At 52.9% G+C, this 21,212-nt stretch overlaps 2 protein-coding genes, 1 long non-coding RNA gene and 2 other non-coding genes across 11 annotated transcripts; 1 reads left to right on the plus strand and 4 right to left on the minus strand.

Moving 5' to 3' along the window:
• Positions 1 to 66: 66 nt before the first annotated feature.
• Positions 67 to 8,812, minus strand: socs7 (suppressor of cytokine signaling 7). 7 transcript variants are annotated; one of them, XR_011038292.1, is made up of 12 exons: positions 5,826 to 8,812; positions 4,880 to 4,941; positions 4,510 to 4,614; positions 4,230 to 4,367; positions 3,998 to 4,137; positions 3,730 to 3,898; positions 3,521 to 3,649; positions 3,202 to 3,337; positions 2,991 to 3,125; positions 2,344 to 2,684; positions 1,105 to 1,233; positions 211 to 1,020 (listed from the first exon to the last, which is right to left on the minus strand). XR_011038292.1 is itself a non-coding variant. In XM_068335824.1 (10 exons), exons 1-9 carry the CDS (start codon positions 7,475 to 7,477, stop codon positions 3,005 to 3,007), a joined length of 2,652 nt encoding a protein of 883 aa, XP_068191925.1. In that variant the 5' UTR covers positions 7,478 to 8,812; the 3' UTR covers positions 223 to 2,684; positions 2,991 to 3,004. The 7 variants fall into 7 exon arrangements, 2 of the variants coding, with proteins under 2 accessions (XP_068191925.1, XP_068191927.1); XR_011038288.1 differs by adding an exon at positions 67 to 181 and having other exon boundaries at positions 907 to 2,684; XR_011038291.1 differs by having other exon boundaries at positions 212 to 1,233; positions 2,350 to 2,684.
• Positions 7,643 to 9,406, plus strand: LOC137609084 (uncharacterized). The gene is made up of 2 exons (XR_011038293.1): positions 7,643 to 7,749; positions 8,871 to 9,406. It is a non-coding gene; the product is annotated as an uncharacterized lncRNA (long non-coding RNA).
• trnas-uga (transfer RNA serine (anticodon UGA)) lies at positions 8,166 to 8,247 on the minus strand. The gene has a single exon. It is a non-coding gene; the product is annotated as a tRNA-Ser (tRNA).
• kpnb1 (karyopherin (importin) beta 1) lies at positions 9,061 to 20,357 on the minus strand. Its single transcript, XM_068335827.1, has 22 exons — positions 19,983 to 20,357; positions 19,059 to 19,117; positions 17,080 to 17,262; positions 16,801 to 17,001; positions 16,554 to 16,706; positions 16,399 to 16,458; positions 16,241 to 16,330; positions 16,019 to 16,129; positions 15,828 to 15,929; positions 15,526 to 15,750; positions 14,750 to 14,941; positions 14,540 to 14,670; positions 14,024 to 14,171; positions 13,874 to 13,945; positions 13,657 to 13,801; positions 13,343 to 13,425; positions 13,130 to 13,237; positions 12,501 to 12,644; positions 12,316 to 12,421; positions 11,954 to 12,068; positions 11,597 to 11,758; positions 9,061 to 10,379 (listed from the first exon to the last, which is right to left on the minus strand). Coding segments are annotated over exons 1-22 (2,631 nt in total). The 5' UTR covers positions 20,023 to 20,357; the 3' UTR covers positions 9,061 to 10,378.
• Positions 12,136 to 12,286, minus strand: LOC137610393 (small nucleolar RNA SNORA79). Its single transcript, XR_011038484.1, has one exon. It is a non-coding gene; the product is annotated as a small nucleolar RNA SNORA79 (small nucleolar RNA).
• Positions 20,358 to 21,212: the final 855 nt, after the last annotated feature.

Raw genomic sequence — 21,212 nt, forward strand, 5'->3', positions numbered from 1 at the left:
ACGCGAAACAATCACCTCCAAGACGCCTTCAGGCTCCTGGTCCAGAGGAGTTGTGTAACCCTTAGTTCTGGGACCACTGTGGGGGCATCTACAGGTGGAGATGAGATGATCACAACCATCTCGTCTACAGCCACTTGTCAGCCTCGCGGATCACAGGTCTGCCGGAACCCTTCCCAGCTACCTACAGGCAAAAGGTGGGGTACGCCAGCTCATCTCAGGGCCTCTGGAGGATCCTGACCGGATTTTGAACCAAGACTGGCTTGATAAAATGCTAAGCTAACATGGCTTGCTATTATGCTAGCCTAGGCTAATGAATGTTACATTATATCAGTTAAATATCCATGTTAGCATGCTAAGATGTCAAATCAAGAAGCTGAATGTGAATATTAGATCAATAAAACATGTTAGCATTCTAACACGTTAAATTAGGAAGTTGAAGGTGAATATTATAGCAGCTTACAATACAGTACAGCATGCTAATACTGTCAACTATGGAGAATGCGAATATTACACCAGCAAAATATCTTAGCATGCTAACATGTAAGCTAAATTTGCTGAATGTGAATACTTTCGCAGTTAAACATCCACATTAGCATGCCAATATGCTAAATAACAACCAAGAATGCGAATATCACATCAGCAAAACATGTTAGCATGCTAACACGCAGTATCGAGAAGGTAAATCACTGTTAGCTTGCGAGCATACTAGAAGCTAGATGTCAGTGCTTAGCGTGTAAATACATTAATTCCAGAGAGTAAATGTAAATACGGTTAAAAATCTGACAGGTGGTTGTCGAACAAACAGACAGGAGCTCCGCCCACAAACACAAGTCCCGCCCACTGTTTTATTAACAGGTGACTGCACAAAAATGATTGACAGATCACTACTTCAATGTTCTGCCACACCAAAAATAAGATTTGAGCCTTGGGCAGGTCTCCAGTCTTTCAGTGGACAGAATTCATGATCCTTATGACATCATGGAAGCGTCGCTCGGATCCCAGCTCCAGTGTTCCCAGTGTCTGATGGGAAAAAAACCATTCAAAATCAGTAGCTTGTTCCAGTGTGACATCATCGCTGTGACGTCGCCGATCAGTAGTCCTCACAATGAGCCTCGTTCATCTTGTTGAAGCTTTTTTGGTAACAGCGGTGGGCGTGGTCGGTGGGCGTGGTCGGTCGCCTCTGGGTCCTCCAATGAGGAACATTCTGCTTCCATCACCGAGCAGCAAGTCTTACTATAGTTACGTCACAAATACGTGAAAAACAAACCCCAAACCAACACATGAGATACGTCAATGAAGACCCCGACGCGTCTCCGGCACTGGAATGCATCGCTAACTCCGTTAGCCAACACAGTTAGCTAATGGAGTTTTAAAAATGGCTAAACTGCTGATTCGTCGTTGACAGAATGTTTGGAACACATTTGATTGAGAAAAAAAAATCGGTTTACTTTGTTGATGTAAGAATCAGTCGTAATTTGTGCTCATGTTCACCAATGAGAACGTTAGCCTTTGGCTAATGCTAAACATTTAATTCGGAGTTCTTCTAATGCCCCGCCCCTTAATCCACTGATCTCTCACAGGAGCCACGAACAGGTACCTACGGGCTGGATAGCCACTAACATCTCTGCTCCACCCATTTTACCCAGAATGCTTCATGTTCATGCAGAGACCTGCAAACTGAGTTTGTTTAAAACACTTCTTCTGTTCCTCATCTCTGTGATTATTCCGGCCAACAGCGCCCTCTACGTGTGGGAATGTGCTGCTACCACCTCCAGATCGACTCGGGTGAAGCTTCTTCCCCATCAATTCCTCCTCCTGCTGAGCATTGTGGGAATTATTTAGCCTGAAGTTTGGCTAAACCAGGTTAAACATGGTTTGGCTACATGGTTAGCCAAAGCTAACAATGTTTAGCTTAGCTCACAGTGACATCATTCCTGCAGCAGGTGCTACGGTTTGGACGACTGTCCCCGTCCGCCGGCTGACCGCTAACGGAGAGGGGAGGCGGGGCAACAATGTCAGTGTCCTGCGGACATATTAGCATGTTAGCCATCCAGATAACAAGCTATCTTCCTTTTACTGGAACACTCCTAACCGGTAGCGGTACCTACACCCTGTGGTACACCACGAGCAGCACGCAGCAGCTGCTAAAACAAGGAATGCTAGGTAAGTGTTAGCTAAAGCGTCTAAAAATGCTAGGCTGAGCCCCATTCAAAGCTTTTCCTGACGCTAACGGCTAACGTCGGTGATCTCATCTTAAAAGTTACCAATACGTCCCAAGAAAGAAGATCTCAGACTGGTGTCGGCGGGTTAGCATTTAGCATTCCAGCACCTTCTGTTGTTTACCGTTACCGCTATGGGTCGGCGGCTCGAGGGTCCCAGAGGCGACAGAACGTTCCTCTCCTCTCCGAGGTTCTCAGTTTGTTTGATGAGATTTAGCGTCGCCGCTAAAGCTTCCTGTAGTCCAGCTGCTTCAGTGATGACATCAAAAGAGAGGCGGAGTCTCCACATCCCCTGCCCCTCCCCTACTGAGCCAATCAGTGTTCAGGGGAGGGCGGATCATTTGAAACCCACCCAGACGCAGGACCGAGGGAGCTGATTGGCTGGGAGTCCGGTGAGAATGTTTGAACGTCCGTCAGCAATCGAGGCTCCGAAAAATAAATTAAAATAAGAAGAAAAGGAAAGAACTGCAGAAAAAAAGACACAAAATGTGGTTTTAAATTCAGGATTTAAAAAAAAAAAATCGCATAAATTATTCAATATCCGAAATTTTCATTTACAATAAAAAATTTCACAAACTCTTCTTCACGTCATCAACATGCTAGCATGACTTCCTGTTTGGAATATTGAGGGACTATTTTCCGTGGCGGAAAGATTGACGTTTAATGTTGCCATGGCGACAGGAGAGACTTATAAAAGAGACCAGATAGTCATGCTATGCTAAGCTAGTCGCGTCGGGTTAGGGTCGACTCAAAACGTTAAAATCGACTCACGTGCTCCTCTAAGGTTACGTCTGCGAATGAACGCCCGGCTGGCCGCTGGGCTCCGCCCCCCTCTCCTTCAGCGCCGGGTGGATCTCCTCCTCTGGGTCGTAGTAATAAAACTTCCTCAGGTACGAGATGAGAGGCCTGAACAGAGACCGACCGGCGTTAGCCGGGCCTCACCGTTAGCCGCCCACCGCAGTTAGCTGGCGTGGCTACTCACGTGGGAAGCGGCAGCTCCTGGATATGGTCGATCCGGACGAGCTGTCGGATGCAGAAGCGACACAGATGCTGGAGAGATTTGACGCTGCTGAACCTGGAGACCGGGTACAGGAGCTGGACCGGGGTCGGAGGCAGACCTGAAGTTGAGGAAGAGGAGGAAGAAGAAGAAAAAGAAGAAGTAGAACGTCACTTCCTGTAAGCACTAAGTGATGCTAGCTAACAACAGCTAACAGCTGTCACATGTTCCAGTTCCCGCTTTCTGTTTCATCAAAATCCACTGAAAAAAAAGGCGATGGGCGGAGACAGGAAGTGGGCGTTACCTGGGACTCTGGACCGCAGGAAGTAGAGGAACTTTCCGTTCTTGGAGTGCATGATGGCTCGCTCTATGAACTCCACCACCGAGTGGCAGCGATCCTCGAACTTAGGATGACACCACAGGCTGAAGGTCCCTGCAGAGAGAGAACCAGAGCCGGTCCAGTCAACCAATCAGAGCACAGAACTGTTCTGGGTCGGGGGGTGGGGTCGGTACCTCGGTAGTGCTCCATGCGGGTGTGGTGCGTCACCCCCTGCGACCTGAAGCTCAGGCTCAGGATGTAGCGGGGGTCGGAGCTGTCCCGCACCAGAAACGACCCGTCAGGCTTCCCCTTCAGCTTCATTTCAGCGTCCTCCCAGTTCATCGGCCCCCAGTACCAGCCACACTGCACACACACACACACACACACACACACACACACACACACGGGTTAGCTCCGCCCCTCCAGCTGGCTCCGCTCAGTCCAAAATGAAGCCCCGCCCACCTTCTCCAGCTCTCTGAGGCTGGTCGCGAAGCTGCCGGCGTCTGGGCGGCTGAGGGGGCAGCGGGGGGCGAGTCGGGGAGGCGGGGGCTGACCGCCGGGACGAAGAGGGACGGGCCTCGGCAAACCTCTGAGGAAGGTGTCTGGGTGGGGGGAGGGGGGACAGAGGAGTCACATGACCACCAAGAGACGATGCATGTGTGTATACAGGTGTGTGTGTTTGTGTGTGTGTCACCGTTGAGGCTCAGGCTGTGCTGGATGGTGCTCAGGGAGGGGGGCAGGGCCAGCGGCCGGGGGGGCAGAGACTGCATGGAGGCGCCGACGCCGCGCTCCATGAACGGTACCTGCTGCTGAGGAGGACCACCGAAATCATCTGAGAGGGGGGGGAGACAGACAGACGTCAGCGACTTGGGGGGGGGGGGGTAGCGGGGATGTGTGTGTGTGTGTGTGTGTGGGGGGGGGGGGGTTAGAAACAAATGAAGAGGAAGAAAGAAAAGAAGAAGAGGAGGAAGTACCGAGCAGACTGAGGCTTCGTCTGGGCGGAGGAGGAGGTGTTGGGGGGTGGAGAGAGTTCCCCCCCCTACGAGAAATATCCACATCAACCAGAGACACCGTCTCACCTGGACACACACACACACACACACACACACACACACACACACACACACACACACACACACACACACACACACACACACACACACACACACAGGTGTGTATGTTAGAGCTGAGGAAGTTGAAACATTAGTAGAAACAAAGAGCGTCAGACGGGGCGTCGTGATTGGCTGATGAGTCCAGAGGAAGAGGAAACAGGAACGAGGAAGAGGAAACGGGGGGGGGGCACTGTACAGTCCGACAGGATTTCATTTTGGCGGGTCGTCTTACCTGTGAAGGGCGGAGCTAAGGGGACGGGCGAGAAGGCGCTGTGAGGTCTGGACACCTGCAGCCTGAGGGGGGGGGGCACACAGAAGTCAGGTTTGATCAGGTTTGACCCCCCCCCCCCACACACACACAAAGTCCAACAAATACAGTGAAAAATAATGGAACAAACTTCAAACAAAATAAAAATATTCTAAACAACAATATGAAGTCATTTTTAATTTCATTAAAATCATCGTTCAACCTCACCCCCCTCACCCGTCTCCCCTCACCCGTCTCCCCTCCCCCTCACCCGTCTCCCCTCACCCGTCTCCCCTCACCCGTCTCCCCTCACCCGTCTCCCCTCACCCGTCTCCCCTCACCCGTCTCCCCTCACCCGTCTCCTGCCACACCCCACTGCTCACTGAAAGCTAAACACTGTTGTCATGGTTACAAGCTACAAATCTTCAGAGCAGCATCAGTCATCGTCATGGCGATGCCTGTGTGTACGCTCTCTCTCCTGAGCAACCAGGAGATTGGTTTCCATGACAACAGAGAGGAGTCGTGTGAAGTTTGTCCCGCAGCATTATTTATAGATCAGAGACCAAAACTGTCCTGAGATCAGCTTCACCGAGTCAGCGTCTGGATGAACGGAACCAGCAGCTAGCAGCAGCTAGCATTAGCATCCAATCACTGCTAGCAGCCAGCAGCAGCTAGCATTTAGCATCACTGCATCAATGCTAGCAGCTGGTAAAAGTTAGCATCTAGTTGCAGTTAGCAGATAACTGTAACTGTAGAAGAAAACGCTTGGTTTCCTCCATCATTGTAGAGCAACATCCTGTCGTCACGACAACCAGACAAAAAAAACCCCCAAAAGACAAAACAAAACAATTTTTACTACAAATATCAAAAAATGTGAAGCATTCAGGGTCAGACGGCTGTGATGCGTTCAGGGTCGCGTTTGGTGCCTCACCTGCTGCCGTCCTGCTCCGTGTTGCTGCAGGTGGACCCCCACACGTCCAGCAGACTCCCCCCGGACGAGGTGGAGGAGGCCAGCGACGGCCGCTTGTCGAGCAGCCCCCCGGATCCCCCGCCGGAGCTCTTGGTCCGGAACAACTTGCTGAGTCGGACCTTCAGGGACCCGCCCTTCCTGGACTTCCCCCGCGGTGTCTTCTCCCCCTCCCTCCCCCCTGCCACCTCCCCTTCCAGGACCACTGGGGGGGAGGCGCCGCTTCCCGCGGTGCCGGACGCCACCCCCAGTTTGGGGGTGGTGGCGCGGCTCTGGGGCTGGGAGCGGGACTGATGCTGATGCAGGGGTCGGGGGGCGGGGCTGGAGGACAACGGAGGGTCGGGGGACACCTGGAGGACGCCAAGCGGGGCCGACGCCTGGGCCGGGGGGCACAGGCATGGGGGGGCAGCGTTGCTACTGACGGGAGGGCAAGGGGGCCCCACGATGCCGGGGGCCCGGCAGCTCTGGTCGGTGCAGACCCCCGCCTCCTCCGCCAGCCGGTGGACCTGCCGCATCAACCCGCTCAGGGTCCCGCTGGAGAAAACAGACCCCGCCCCACCTGAAGTCCCGCCCCCCAACCTCTCCCCCTTCTCGGTGTCTCTACCCTCCCCCAGCCGTTCCACCTCCTCCTCGGACCCCAAGTCCTCCAGGACCAGCAGGGCGTCGCTGGTCTCGCTTGGGTCCTCGCCGGGCCCCAGGCCCCCCGCCCCGGGGGCCAGGACACTGTGACACGAACAGAGAGGGAGCGCCACCTCGCCCCCCTCCCCTCCGCCTCCCCCGTCTGTCTCCTCACAAAGCTGGCCTAGTCTCCGGGCCAGGGCCAGGACCGGGTCGTCCCCTCCGCCGGTGCAGTTCTTCCTGATCTCCAGAAGGCCCAGACGCAGAGCCTGGTCCAGGAGCCCCGGGGGCCACTTGGCCAGGCGGTGTCTGTGGCACAGGACCGAGTTGGACTCCGAGTCCAGCGCTGGGACGACCTGCTGGGGGGTCTGGGATCGATCCGTCCCCTTGGGCAGCCTGAGGACCGGGTGCCACTGCTGCGGCTGCAGGGTCTCCTCCGCGGATGGGATGCAGTGGGGGCTCTGGTCCTTCCCACCTCCGGGTCCAGCCGTTGTGCTACCGGGATCGGATCCGGATCCGGAGTCCAGCTGCCTCTCTGCCTCCTCCTGGAGGAACCTGGACGGAGGCTGCTCCAGCCCGCACTCCAGGATCCGGTCTCCGGATCGCAACAAGTTCTGGAACACCATGAGCTGCGCCCTGGACCCGTGGCCGCCTGAACCGTTCTGCATCGGGAAGTCCACGAACCGCTGCGCCGCCACAGCGAAGTCCTCCGGCGGCGGAGGCGACAGCGGCGCCTCGGTGCCCGGCGGGGCCTGCGTCAACACCACGCTGCCGTCCAGCTCGCCTTTCCCGGGTAGCGGCGAACTATAGTGCGGGGATGCCGAGCCGAGGCCTGCAGCGGGGCCGCCGGAGTCCAGGTCGAAGGCGCCGCTGCGGTGACCCAGCACCGACTTAACGGACATCAGGTCGTCGGGCTCGTCCAGCCGGTCGTACTCGGCGGCGGAGACGAGACGCATCAAAACGAAATCCGGAGACATTTCCTGCTGCGCGTCATTCATCCTGCGGGCTAACGGGAGCTAGCTAGCTTACATAACACCCATACACACATACGGCTGCGGAGCTAACGGCGGCTAGCTGCTGCATCCTCCCCGCCAAGCTAACCGGGGAGCCCGACGGAGCCCCGAGCGACCGCCATGCAAGTCCGGCCCGGTTGGTGACGGAAACGACTCGCTGAAAGACGCCAGGACACGGACGGACATGAGAGACCGGCCCCGGTGCGGCTGCTCGGTGACGCCAGCTAGCCGTTAGCCTCCTACCGACTCATCCTCCGGTGAGACAACACGGATGTGATGGGGAGGGGGGGGGCGCGCGGGGCGGCTGCGCAGCGGACGGATCAATAATCGATCAGTCACTGACTGATTAACGGATGAACACGTATCGCGACCGGAGGAGCATCCGTCGCTGCCGGAGGTCGTCCCGGTGTGTGTGGTTAATGGCATCCGCTACTTTTTGGACCTCATTAAAAAATTACGTCAACAAGTGCATCGATTATTGATTAATAATAATCAAATTGATGAGGGACATGAATGAAATGTTGACGTTTTATGAATATTTATGTAGTGACCACTGCATACAAATGTTTGAACCAGTGATTTTTTCCCCCCTCATTTTGTCGTAAATTAATTTAATCTGTGATTAATACGGAACGTGATCTGATCTCAGGATGATGAAAAAGCGTCATGACGTCGCTGCGAGCAGGGTTCGAACCCTCTCAGGGAGACTCCTTTGGATTTCAAGTCCAACGCCTTAGCCGCTCGGCCATCACAGCGACGGGCACGGTGCACTGCGGATTGATAACTTATAGATAATGTATGAAGTTGACGTAGAAATATTGTCTTTCCAACGGATTGAAGATACAAATAAAGATTAAATTGATTTGAATTAAGAAATTTACTGAAATGGATGGATGATATCCGTTTTTGACGTCATCAGAAATGTTGGACCCAGCTCACGTGACTTGATTTAGATCCAGATCTGGATCAACGATGTTTTGTTATTGATCACACTATTTAATATAAATGTATAAACTATACATGTTTTTTTTTGAAGCACTATTATTTTTAATGTCAATGAGACCCAGTTGTGAGGGAGTGGCTTCTGTCCATATATGGTCATAACTTCCTGTTGGTGGTGCTCGCGGCGGAAGTGGATGAAAGTTGACTTCCGCTCCATATGGAGGCTGAAAATAAAGGCAGCCATTATCAATGGATGTGCATTTAAATGAGACTAGTATTGACACACATTGGCGTTTAATTTTATGTTATTAACAATATAAAATTAAAATAGTTTGTATTTGCTGAGTTGGTTTACTGGAGACCAGAACACAATAAAGACTGATTTAATACTATATTATACAGGTGAGAAAATGTTTTTTCTTTTTCTTTATTGAAGCCATTGATTTCTTGATTGAAAAGAAGCTTCAGTTTCATCCATCTGGAGGTCCAGCTTCTCCAACAGATCAATAAACCACAGGAAACAAGATCACAGGTATCAGAACAGATGTATCACCTGACCTGCTCCTCTTCCTCATTCTACCCTCAGGTGTGTGTGCGTCTTCGTCAGAAGAAACAGCAGCAGAGCGTTCAGTACAATATAGACTTTATTAGTTCACTAAAGTTGAATATGAAATAAAAAGCAGATTGGCTTCAAATGATTCACAATTCAACAATCGACACAGGAAGCACGTCCTCCCACGGCCGCCACACCCCAACAAAATAAAAGCCCTCAGGCGGCCGACGCTTCACTTCCAACCCCCAAAATAAAAAGAAACATCGTGACAGGAACCTCACGATTCTCCACCGCGTTTTGAAAGTGAAGTCATCGGACCCGGAGCCGAGGCAAGGCAGACGCCACCGAGCATGCTCAGTTTGTCCCAACAAGAACGCCCCCGTCGGCGATTAAAGTCTGTCCAAACAAAAACAAAAAAATCATCAAGAGTTCATCGTGGCGTCGAGTTCTGTCCAATCAGCATAGTCCGTTTGAAGAGTCCAGGAGACGACAGGAAAGAGCGAAATCACCAGAACTGCTTGGGGAATGTTTCACATCATTTTATTGGTTTTTTTTTTTCATTTTCATCATAGCAATGGAAAAATATAACCTTTTACAAACGTCTTCAAATCTCTGAAATTTTCTTTTAAACAAGCAAAAAATGGTGCGTGACCTTTCCCAAACCAAGTGCAGTGGTGGGTGTTGGTGGTGGTGGTGGGGGGGATAAAAACTCAAACGCTTCTACGAGCAGCTCGCCGCCGCCGCCCCGTTGGGACTTCCTGCTTTCTTTTTTTTTGGCACTCGCTCCCTCGGAGGATTCCCGGTCGATTGACTTTTATTTTGAAGGAATTTAGTGCTGCTTGTTTTCTCGGATAAGAGCGCTGAAACGTAGAGGGGTGGGTGGGTGGGGGGTTCCTTCGCCGCTCTCGTGCTCAGAAGAAGAAGAAAAATAATTCCACAGAAGTCCGCTCCAACTTTGATTCAGCAAAAGTCTGTAATGCCCCCCCCCCTCTCCTCCCCCACGCCTCCAGGTGGGGGGGGTGGGGGCGGCGGTGGGTCGGTGACGTCATTGTGATGTCGTTAGAGGAGAGCTACGGCGAGAGAGGTGGATTGTGGGAAGTGGTGACTTGATTGGAGGATGGAGGAGGAGGATGGGTGGGGGGGAGTCAGTCCAGTCCACAGGCCGTCCAGGAGAGGGGGGGGGGGTTGGTGTGGGGGTCGGGCCACCTGCTGAAACTGAAGGTGGTGTGATGTCATCGTCTCTCGCGCGCTCACACGTCTCTCACACAGGCACTCATGTCGGCTCACACTCGTCGCTTCGCTTCCGCTCCGACCGCAGAAGAAGAATCCAGTGGGTTCGTCCTCCTTCACCCGACGTCCGTCTGTGATGCTCCCGCGTCCCACCGGCGCCCTCTGGGGGGGGGGGGGGGGTTGGGGGGGGACAGAGAGACAGTGTGTATGTGAGCAGAGCTTAATTCACCTGAAGAAAGCAGTGCATCCCTGGGATGCGCTTCAAGAAAAATTTGTACATTCCAAAAGTACAATATTTTCCGCATAAGGCGCACTGGATCATAAAACGCACTGGATCATAAAACGCACTGGATTATAAAACGCATCTGACAACTCATCTTCAATGGTCTATTTGAAAACTTTTCATAGATAAGGCTCATTGGATTATAAGAAATTGATAGATTTAAGGCTTTTATGTGACCCTTACAGTGCGGAAAATACAGCAATAACAGAATATACGGTAGAAACATACGCAAGGATTGACTTTTGCCAATAGTACAATATAAAAACTAAAACTTTTAATTTTAATGTTTTTATTGATAACATCCTCAAAAAAAATCATATATTAGTTTTATCAAAATGTTAAAACCTGGTGGTCATTTAAAAAATTTGTTTTAGAAATAAAGATTTAATACAGTATTTTCCACACTATAAGGCGCACCTAAAAGCCTTTTATTCTCTCAAAAACCAACAGTGCGTCTTATAAACCTTATAGTGCAGAAAATACTGTCGTTTTCTTTTCACTTTTGACTCAGTAGTTTTCTTTGCCTTTAGTTCTATACTGTTTTCTCCTGTGGACACTGAACCAAGCTGACAGAACCTTCACAAACACATTTCAGTAAAATCTGTCTCTTTTTCTTCATTAACTTTGTTTCTTATACAAGAAAGCACTGTTGTTGCTGTTTCTGCAATTCTTCTATCTTTGTCGGAGGCACGGTGATAAACAATAAATCAACTTTTATTTGCATAGCGCTTAATCACATCAGCAGACATTTCAAAGCGCTTTGACAGACAGACAAACCCAACAGGACCCCTATGATTGCTCTGGAGGGTCGAACTAAATCCTCGCTCTCACTGGAGTGAGTAAAACGAACAGACGTGATGTTGCTGTTTGGTCGATTTCAATGAGGCAGAATCACGCAGGCGAGTTTCACAACGACAAACTCGTGGAGAGAAAAGCATAATGGAGATTTCTGGGTTCAAAATTTAAGTCGTGAAATGGAAAATTTGTGCATATTTTTGCTGAATGAAGAACATTTAAAGCTCGCCGTCTGACGTCCGTGTGAAAAAATGTGGTTAAAATGTAAAACGTGCACGCAGGCGTGAACTCTGAGTCCTACCAGGCCTGGCTCTTCAGCTTGCGGAGCTCCTTGGTGGCCCAGGTCGCCAGCATCTTGGTCTTGGTGGTTTTCGAGCGCCGCCCCTCCGTCAGCAGGTCGTTGATGGTCGGATGAACCTCCAACAGCTTCATCGTGTCTTTACCGAACGCCGTGCAAAGGTCGCTGCAGAAACACACACACATGGCTCAGACATGAACCCACTCAACTTCCTGCCTACTGGGGGGGGCGTGGTCTCAGACACTGTGGTTGGTTTTGTGCATCACGCTGTCAGAGTGGTGCATGATTTGTCTTCATTGACCGATAAATGCGGCCCCACCCTAAATCATGCAGGTACCCCGACAAGCCCCGCCCCCTTACCCGATGAGCCCCGAGGCGTTGGCGACCACGCCGTCGGAGTGGTCTTCGTCGATGGCGATGTGGTGGATGAAGGACAGGATGAACTCCACCCGCGGCTGCACCAGTATCACGTCAGCTGGGGTGGGGGGGGGGGGATAAGGCGGGGGTGAGGGTCACTGAACAACAAACGTTTGTTTTTGTTTATTTGTCGGGTCCCGCAAAAACCAGGAAGCCGGTGTGCAGTCGGGGGTCATCCCCCAACCAGCGGCTTCCTGGGTGAAGACGACCCCGTTGGCTCTGCGACGCCTCAAAACCCCCCAGCCGGACTGGAGGCAGGAGGGGGAACAGGCGTCGCCCCGTGGGGGGGTTGAGGGGGTGCTTACGGTGGACGTTCTCCTGGTCGCCCTTCAGGCCCTGGATGATGCCGGTGTACGCCTCCAGGCAGCCCTCACGCAGCTCGTTCAGGTAGTCCACCATGTCGTAGTCCGTCTGCGGGGGGGGAGAGGGGAGTCAGACGCCGCCCTGGCCCCGCCCACAAAGCCCATAGAGGACGCCACTTCCTGTTTACCTTGTCCACCTGCGCCAGCGACGCCTGATGCAGCGTGTCCAGCACGATGTCCAGGTACTTCTTGAACTCGCCGCCGATGGCGAGGGCGATGTCGCCGAACGCCGACAGGATCTGAGGCTTCACCGACCGGTGGACGTTCTCGTTCTGGGGAGGAGGGGTTTAGAGTAGGAGGGGCAGGGTTGGGGGCGGGGCAGGAAGGGATGAGCAAAAGGAGGTGTCTCATGTAAAGGTAACACACCGAACCGACCAATGGGGACAATCGGCTGAGTCATCAAAAGAGTTCTATCACAACAGAAAGAATGGAGGAAGAGGAAGAGGAAGAGGAAGAGGAAAGAAGGCAGAATAGAAAAGTGGAATAAGAAGATGAAGAGGAAGAAAAGGAAGTGGGAGGAAAAAAGAATAGGACGAAGAGGAGGAGGAAGACAAGGGAGGAAGAAGAATGAGACGAAGAAGAAGACAGTAAGAAGGAAGGCAGAAGAGGAGAAAGAAGAGGAAGAGAAGAGGAAGGAGAGGACGAGAAAGACAAAGAAGCAGAAGAAGAGGGAGGAAGATGATGAAGAGGAGGAGGAAGAAGAGAGGGATGGAGAGGAAAAAGGAGAGGAAGAGGAAGCTGAGTGACTCTTCCTCACCCCCAGGTTCTCCAGCAGCAGCTGCATGATCTCGTCACAGTAAGGCAGGATGTTGGCGTTCAGAGCTCTGCACAGGTCACACACCAGCCCCACGGCGGCCAGACACACCTGCAGCAGCAGCAGCATCATCATCATCATCATCATCATCATCATCATCGTCACGACTCAGCATCACGGTCACATGACAGGTGGAGACGACGGCGAGTGACCCACCTGATACTCGGCGTAGTTCTTCAGGCCGATGGCGAGGAATGGCTTGAAGGCGTCCATGTACTTCTGGAAGTCGGGGCCCAGAACTGAAACACAGGAAGAGTCAGGAGCTCGTCGCCACGGCAACATGGAACCCACGACCCCCTCTGGCAAAACGGCGTTTGGCTGCTGAACCACAAACAGGAAGTCCCTCCCCTGGACGCCGTCGGCCTGCGAGCTAACGCTGACACTGCTGACGTTAGCTTAGCGCGTTTAGCTTCCTCCGGTCGTCATGGAAACAGACAGAAAGCCTGGATGCTAGCCGGCGTGGCACGTACCTTCCACCAGCGTGGACACGGCCATCAGGGCGTCCTCCTGGACGCCACCGGAGCCGGCGGTGCTCTGGAACATCCTGAGCAGCGACCCCATGACCACGTCGGAGATCTGCAGCGCGTCCTGGTGCTGCACCTTCCGCAGGACGTTCTGCAACGACACACTGCGTCACATGACCTGACGGGGGGGGGGGGGCTACGGAGGAGGACGGCGTCGCCTCACCTGTAGCGTGGCGCACAGCAGCGACTGCAGGTCGTTGAACTGGATCCTGTCTGAGGTGCTCTGGATGTGAGACTGGGAAAACAGCAAGTGGCGCGGTTAACAGGAAGCGGATGACGGGGGAGGCGGGGCTGTGAGGGGGGCGGGGCTCACCTCCATCTGGAGCACCCGCTGCAGCCGCTCCATGATGACCAGCGTGGTCTTCTGCACCGCCGGGTAGCAGTCCTTGGCGCTGTTCTTCACGATCTCCATCAGCGCCTCGTAAGCGGCGGAGCGGAGGTTGTTCTGGTGGCCGTCGGGCCTGGGGGGGGGGCAAAAACGGGACGCCGACCGTCAGCCTATCGTCTCTTTGTGCTCTCTGATTGGCTGTGGACGAGGGGCGGGAGCAGGAAGTGTTTTATTGCCGCCCAACGTCCGAACACCTTGAGGTTAATCGAGGCTAGCTCTGATTAGCCACAAGAGCCAGTGGGCGGAACTAGACCGCCTAGAGCTCTGATTGGTCCTCTAGTCCAGATGGCAGGAGAAAGGGGAGGAGCTACAGATGTCCTCTAGGCGAACGGCCGATACAGGAAGTTCAAACTGAAACGCCATAGCGCCTCTGAGACATCGATCCGCAGCCAATCAACACCTCAGAGGCGGAGCCCGCCGACAGGAAGTCCCGCCCCCTACCTGTCAGTGGTCTCCAGCAGCTTCTGGACGATGATCTCGAAGGAGGAGGACAGGCAGTAGGTGCTGGGCTCCTCCTGGTCCTCGGCGGCGTCGGTGGCCTCGTAGGCGGCCTCAGCGAGGGAGGAGAAGGCCTGATGGGAAACCACACGTCGCTGTCAGTCGCCTGAGGGGGCGCGGTCATGTGACTCATCAGTTTTTTTGGGCGCTCACCCAGCAGACGTTGGAGGCCACGCGGGGCTCCGCCCCCAGCCCCTCGATCAGACACTGCAGCAGCGGCGCCAGGTAGACCTCGTTGATGGCGGGTTCAGGCAGCAGCTCACAGATCCGCCCCACCGTCCACGCCGTCGTGTCCCGAACCACAACGCTGGGGTCCTTCATCAGCTTGATGAGGGTGGGCATCGCCTGGGGGGGTCGGGAGGGGGGGGCAGAGAGACTGTGATCCGGGGACACAACCACCAGTCACACCTATCAAAGTCAGTCCTACAGTGTGTGTGTGTGTGTGTCCTACCTAGAGTGTGCGTGTGTGTGTGTCCTATAGTGAGTGTGTGTGTGTCCTATAGTGTGTGTGTCTTATAGTGTGTATGTGTGTGTCCTATAGTGTGTGTGTGTGTCCTATAGTGAGTGTGTGTGTGTCCTATAGTGTGTGTGTGTGTGTGTGTCCTATAGTGAATGTGTGTCCTATAGTGTGTGTGTGTGTCCTACAGTGTCTGTGTCCTATAGTGTGTGTGTGTGTGTCCTATAGTGTGTGTGTGTGTCCTACAGTGTCTGTGTCCTATAGTGTGTGTGTGTGTCCTATAGTGTGTGTGTGTGTCCTATAGTGTGTGTGTGTGTCCTACAGTGTCTGTGTCCTATAGTGTGTGTGTGTGTCCTATAGTGTGTGTGTGTGTGTCCTACAGTGTCAGCGACACTGCCTGGGGGTGATGCCAGAGGGCGTGGCCCCCACTGCCCTGGGGGCGTTGGACCAGGTGGGCGTGGCCCCCACTCACCTGTATGACCAGCGGCTTGAGCAGGTTGAGCTCGGGCCCCTCCAGGATGGAGCCGAACGCCATGACGGAGGCGTCGCGGCAGCGCCAGTCGTGATGCTCGATGTGCTCCTTGATGAAGGGAAGCACGTGAGGAACCACGTCGTCCTCGCAGCAGGTGGCCAGCAGCATCAGGCACACCCCCGCCGCCTTGCACGGGTTCCAGTCGTCGTCGTCGTCGTTCTCGTCCTGGAGGGTAGGGGTCGACACGGGCGTCAAGGGGTGGCGGGGCCTCGCCAGACGCTGGGGAGGGGGCGGGGCCTCACCTGCTTGATGAGCGTCTGCGTCAAGATGGGGACCAGGTACTGCAGCGCCCCTTTGGCGTAGAACTTGCTGGTGTGCTCGGGGGGGCGGCCCTGCTCGGAGGCCTGCCATTGGACAGCAAACAGGAAGTTCAGCAACCAGATGGTACAAGAGGGTGGGGTGGGTGGTTATCGGGAGGGAGGTGGGGGCGGACCTCTGAGGCCTCGATGGCGAGGTCCATCTCCTCGTCGCACACGTTCGACCAGAACTCGATGCCCTGCAGCGCCACCTCGTCGATGTCGCTCTTCATCGCCTCGATGGTGATCTGAGGAAGAGGAGGAGAGCCGACCAATCAGCATCGGCCCCACAGAGCGCGCACGCTCGTGTGTGTGTGTGTGTGTGTGTGTGTGTGTGTGTGTGTGTGTGAGCGTCTCACCGCGAACAGGGCAGGGCCCATGTACGTCTCCATGTACTGGTAGTACAGGGACATGATCTTCACCAGGTTCTGGAGCGCCGCCACGCGCACCTGGACACAGAATTGCGTTAGAACACAATCGGAGACAGTTGCCACGGCAACACGCCGGCGTCACTCACCCGGGTGTCCAGACACTGCGTGGCCTCGCAGACCACCTGCATGATGAAGTGTCTCTCCGCCTGGAAGGAACGACAAAAACACACAACTCAAAGGGAGTCCACGCCCGTCCCGTCAGGTGGGGGGTGGGGCCGGGGGCGGGGCCAGATCCAGGTACCTCCTTATCGAAGTTGGCCTTGGTGAACTCCAGCGAGTTGAGCAGCGCGTTGGTGGCGGCCAGCTTCACGTTGTTGCTCGGCTCCTCCTTCCTCATGCCCTGGATGATGGCCGTCAGGATCTGGTTGGCGTTCTCCTGCAGCTGCTCCGGGTCCTGGAGGGGGGAACCAGGGGGTTGGGGGGAACAGAAACCCAATCAGAACCGCCAATGGACCCGTGGCTTGGGATCCCCCCCCTCGATGGCTTACGATGTCCTGGCAGATGTAGCCGATGGCCTCCAGCGTGGACTCCTTCATGTGCTCCGTGCTGGAGGGGTCGGTCACGTTGGCGACCAGCTGGGGGATCAGCTCCGGCCACTGGGTCACCGGGATCTCGGCGCAGGCGATCCCCGCCACACACTGCGACGCCGAGCTGGGCCGGTACGTCTCTGTGCCCAGAGTCTGTAAAACCTGAGAGATGGGGGGGGGTCAGACAGCTGGAGACGCTGGAAAAAGGAAGCGAACGGCGTTGGGTGGGCGGGGCCTTACGTAGTTCTTGATCTCGCGGCGGGCGTTGGCGTCGATGGCCAGCCATCGCTGCTGGTACTGCGTCTTCACGTCGGGGTCTTTGGAGGTCAGAGAGTTCTTCACCTGCAGCCCGGCGGCGACGCGAGCCACCTGCGTGTTCCCCGGGTTCGCCAACACCTTGGACAACTCCACCAGGAACGTGGGCTGGAGGGGGCGGGGTCAGCGCAGTGAGATGACACAGCGGTTAGGAAAACGCTGACATGTTTCACTGACAAACCCCCCCGATCAACACGGTTCATGATCGGTTCCATCTTCCTTCCTGCCTACACGGACCATAATGCACCTGTTCCCCTGATCTTGCGGTATCTGGTGTTACTACCGCTAACGTCGCTCTCAGCTCACCTCCAGCTCCGGTTTTGTGACACTTCTTTACGTACAAAGAGTCAAAACTCTCCAAAAACCGCTGATGAAGCATTAAACTCCTCTCAACGGGTCGACTGAGGATCGCAGAGTTTCTCTAATCCTGTTTTTCTTCCAGTAAATCTGATTGGATGCTGACCGCTGATCACATGACCTGATTAAATAACTCCACATTATCTGACAAATCTATGAGGAATGTTTGTGCATTAAAACCCAGAAATAAAACAGTTTGGGACACGACCTCAGTTCATCGCGTGAATTTAAAGAACAGTAGAACCAAGTTGTTATACATTAACCCCTCCTTCCTCACGGTTAATGCATTCAAGAACCACCCGTGAAAAAAAAAATCCAAAATAGAGCGACAAACTATTTATCTTATTATTTACTGTAATTTGAACGTTTCTGAACTCCCCCATACTGATATTAAACCACCTTCTCTCTGTATTACCTTTAAAACACTCTGATAGACTGTTTAAAACATGAAAGTCTGAGACTCACAGAACGTAGCGCACTTCTGGATGCTGCCAGCCAATAGAATGCGAGTACAGTGTCACGTGACTACCTACTAAAAATCAGTGATGTAGTGGAGCCGGGCATCTTGAACAAGCAAGGGATTACTGTACACGGGTGAAGTCTGCATGTCTATCGGTTGATAAAAATGTTTTATTTTTTATAATTTAGTGGGTTTGGGGCTCTTCTACAGGCTGGAACGGATTAGAATGATTTGCGTTACTTTAAATGGTGAAACGTTTAACTTAAAACTTCAGTCACAGAACGGATTAAACTCATCTCTCAAGGTTCTACTGTCGATTCTACTGCACATGTATTTTGGCTACAAAGAAAAGGCCCGGTGTTGGTTCACCTTAAAATCTCTTAGACCGAAAACTGAAACAATAGATGTCTAGAAAAACAACACCGGTTGTTTTCCTGCATTAGAGGCATCTGATTCCCCTGAAGGGAAAAACCGAATGGAAAAAAAAGATTATTTTTTGATCAGGTGGGCTCAAAATAAGGGTTCCGTTTCCAAAATGCCGCGCTCACCTGAAAGGCCACACGTGTTGTTATTACACAACATCGAGTGTTTCAGTCTCTTCAGCCAGAATATCAAACTACAGTCGAACCAAAGCAGACCAGAAAGCAGAATGTCTGCGTATTATAAAAGGTTTTAAGTTACTAAAAAATGGTGACAAACAGGCCCGAATCATCTCTGATTTCACAGGACTTGTTGACGGGTCTGGTTTCCTTCCTGGGTCGCCTTAAGATGAAATAAAATATCATCTGTCAAAGATTCTGGTGACTTTTAAACATTTTCCACCAAACATTCCATTTCTCCACTATAAAGCAGATCTGCAGCCCATTCCATGCTATGCTAATGCTAGCATACCGCCTCTGCGTGTGCGTGCGTGTCTGGGTGTGTGTGTGTGTGTGTGTGTGTTAGGGGAGGGGGGGACAGAGGAGAAGCCGGGCTCCAGCTGTCCCCAGCGCCTCTGCCCCATCCATGCTGCCTGTTAGCTAGCTAGCTGGCTAGCTCCCCCCCGCACCACGACCACCACCCCGCACATCCAGAACCCCGCACTCACCAGGTTCTCTATCGCCGCCTGCTCCAGAAACTTCTGTGCCGCCTCCAGTTCATTCCGATCTGCACACAGGAGGGGGCAGATGGGGGAGAGAGGGGGGAGAGAGGGGTTATTAACCCACTGTAACGCTCATTAGCTGACAGACAGGGTTAGCATGACAGCTTCTCCTCTTAAATGTGTGTAAACCAGCGTACCAATCATTCCACAGCTCGCTTTATTGACGATGGATCAGATTATTGGTAACATGAACGCCTCACGTCACCGACAGACCCGCCGGTTCGGCTGCGGGGACGCGGCGAGGCTCCAACGTGTTCGTTATGCTAGAACGGGCGCCTAGCATGCTACCGCTAGCCGGCCGCCTCGACTGCGGAGCGGAGCAGCCCCCACCCCATCCCCGGGAAGGAAGTTGTTTAAGGCACCGGGAGAACACTTTAAAGACGATTAACTGGGGTTTAAAGGGAGTTAAAACAATTTATAACAACTTTATGGAGCTCCCGGTGACTAAAAAGTGACGTCAGCCGGGCTGAGCCCCCCGGGAGGCGGCCGACAGTTTGAATGATCCGGGCTAGCAGCTAACGGGCTACAGCAGGCATGAGCAGGGTGTCGCCGCTCCGCCCGGCTGTCAGAGCGGCTGCCGTTAGCATGACTCGACAGTTGTTTAGGGGTACACCGAAGCGGACCAGCGTGTTAATAACGCCGTAAAATCGTTATAAGGCGACATAGTGCTAAGTCACCGGCGTTATCCGCGGCGGCTGAGGCCGTTCGGTTAGCTGGGTTAGCATTGCTAGCCCCATGCTAGCCATTTCCCTCCTTCCTACTTCAAACTTTCGTCAGTCCGTCGGAGCGGACGAGCACCGCGGCTAACGCATCGGGATCCGACCGCAGGGGGCCGCGTGTTGTGCGGGAGTGTGCGGTGCGGGTCAGTACCTGGGGAGACCGTTTTTTCGAGGATGGTGATGAGCTCCATTCCGTCCACCGGCTGCCGCTCTCTCTCTCTCTGCTCGGTCGCTAGCTCGTAGTTCTGGTTGCCGCGCAGCGCTCAGCGGATTATAATATTTCTTCCACTGCACTCAATCGGTGGCAGCCACGGGGCAGGATCAAAGCTGATCAAAGGGGCGCGGATTCCCGGTGCTAGCGTGATGTTTTCACTCGGATGGTGCGGGAAATGTTGACGACGGTGGCGCAGAGGAAGGTTTCATAGATTCACCGCCGCCCGTTTGCATCCTGTGTTGTCGGGTGGGAAAGGCCGCGCGTTTCTCTCCCGCGGAAGGATATCGAGGCACTGACGCCAGGGCTTCGTGTTGCTGCCTTCAGGGACTGTCGGGAATTATTGCAATCAGCACAAAAACGAGCCTCCACGCCAGTAAACATACATAATGTGTTTCGGAATTAAATGTAGACGACGAGTGGAAGAAGAATACAGGACGATATTTTTTTTTTGGCAAGTCAAATGTTGCTGTGACATTATTCATTTTGTTGCTAATTAAGAGTATTTCCTCGAGTTACAAAAAGACCAGATTGACTTCCTGGATTCATTTACGATGTCCCTGAACGCAACAGTACACTCCTCTCCAGCCCGCGTGACCACGTTTGCTCCTCTTTCGTGGTCAATCGCGGACACGCGCGTGCCTGAAGATTTTTGTTTTCTGCTCAAAAATGTATTTTAATTTAGTTAAATTAAATTTTAATTCGCATAATAAGAAACATGTAAATTTTCTTTCAAAATAACAGGATTTTTATTAAATCAGTAAATGAATCTTGTTTTTAGGAAAGCGTCACTTTGATCAATTCGGCCCTGGGCGGATTCGAACGGAATTCTGGGGACACTTCAGGGTTGTTTTTTTTAATTAAAAAAAATCTGGCCAAAAATTCTGATATTATGGCCAAGCAATATTATATTTTATTTTGTTATATTTTTATCTTGTCAGTTGAACTTTTTAAATTTTTAAACTTTTTCGGTGATTTCCACTTTTCTACACCTGAATTTTTATACTTTTGCTATAGGTGTGTTATGGCTGTTTGCTTTAGTGTAACCATGAGATGATCATTCATCCTTCATGGTTTTCAGGTTTGTGTTCAGAGATTTCTTCAGATTCTCTAAGTCTTTCAATAATATTTTTTTTAACAGTAGATGAACAAAATCGCAAATTCTTTGAG

Source organism: Antennarius striatus, chromosome 16 (assembly GCF_040054535.1).
Source record: "Antennarius striatus isolate MH-2024 chromosome 16, ASM4005453v1, whole genome shotgun sequence".
NCBI classification, from domain to species: domain Eukaryota; kingdom Metazoa; phylum Chordata; class Actinopteri; order Lophiiformes; family Antennariidae; genus Antennarius; species Antennarius striatus.

Bases quoted from the DNA above. Each gene is read 5' to 3' on its own strand.
- socs7 (XM_068335824.1), bottom strand. From the start codon at position 7,477: ATGAATGACGCGCAGCAGGAAATGTCTCCGGATTTCGTTTTGATGCGT. The intron at 4,138-4,229 runs GTGACACACACA...CCCCCCACCCAG, and splicing joins GCACAGCCTGAGCCTCAACG to ACACCTTCCTCAGAGGTTTG. The intron at 3,126-3,201 runs GTGAGTAGCCAC...GTCTCTGTTCAG, and splicing joins CAGGAGCTGCCGCTTCCCAC to GCCTCTCATCTCGTACCTGA.
- kpnb1 (XM_068335827.1), bottom strand. From the start codon at position 20,022: ATGGAGCTCATCACCATCCTCGAAAAAACGGTCTCCCCAG. The intron at 16,130-16,240 runs GTGAGACGCTCA...CCTCTTCCTCAG, and splicing joins TGGGCCCTGCCCTGTTCGCG to ATCACCATCGAGGCGATGAA. The intron at 15,751-15,827 runs GTGAGGCCCCGC...CCTACCCTCCAG, and splicing joins CGCAGACGCTCATCAAGCAG to GACGAGAACGACGACGACGA.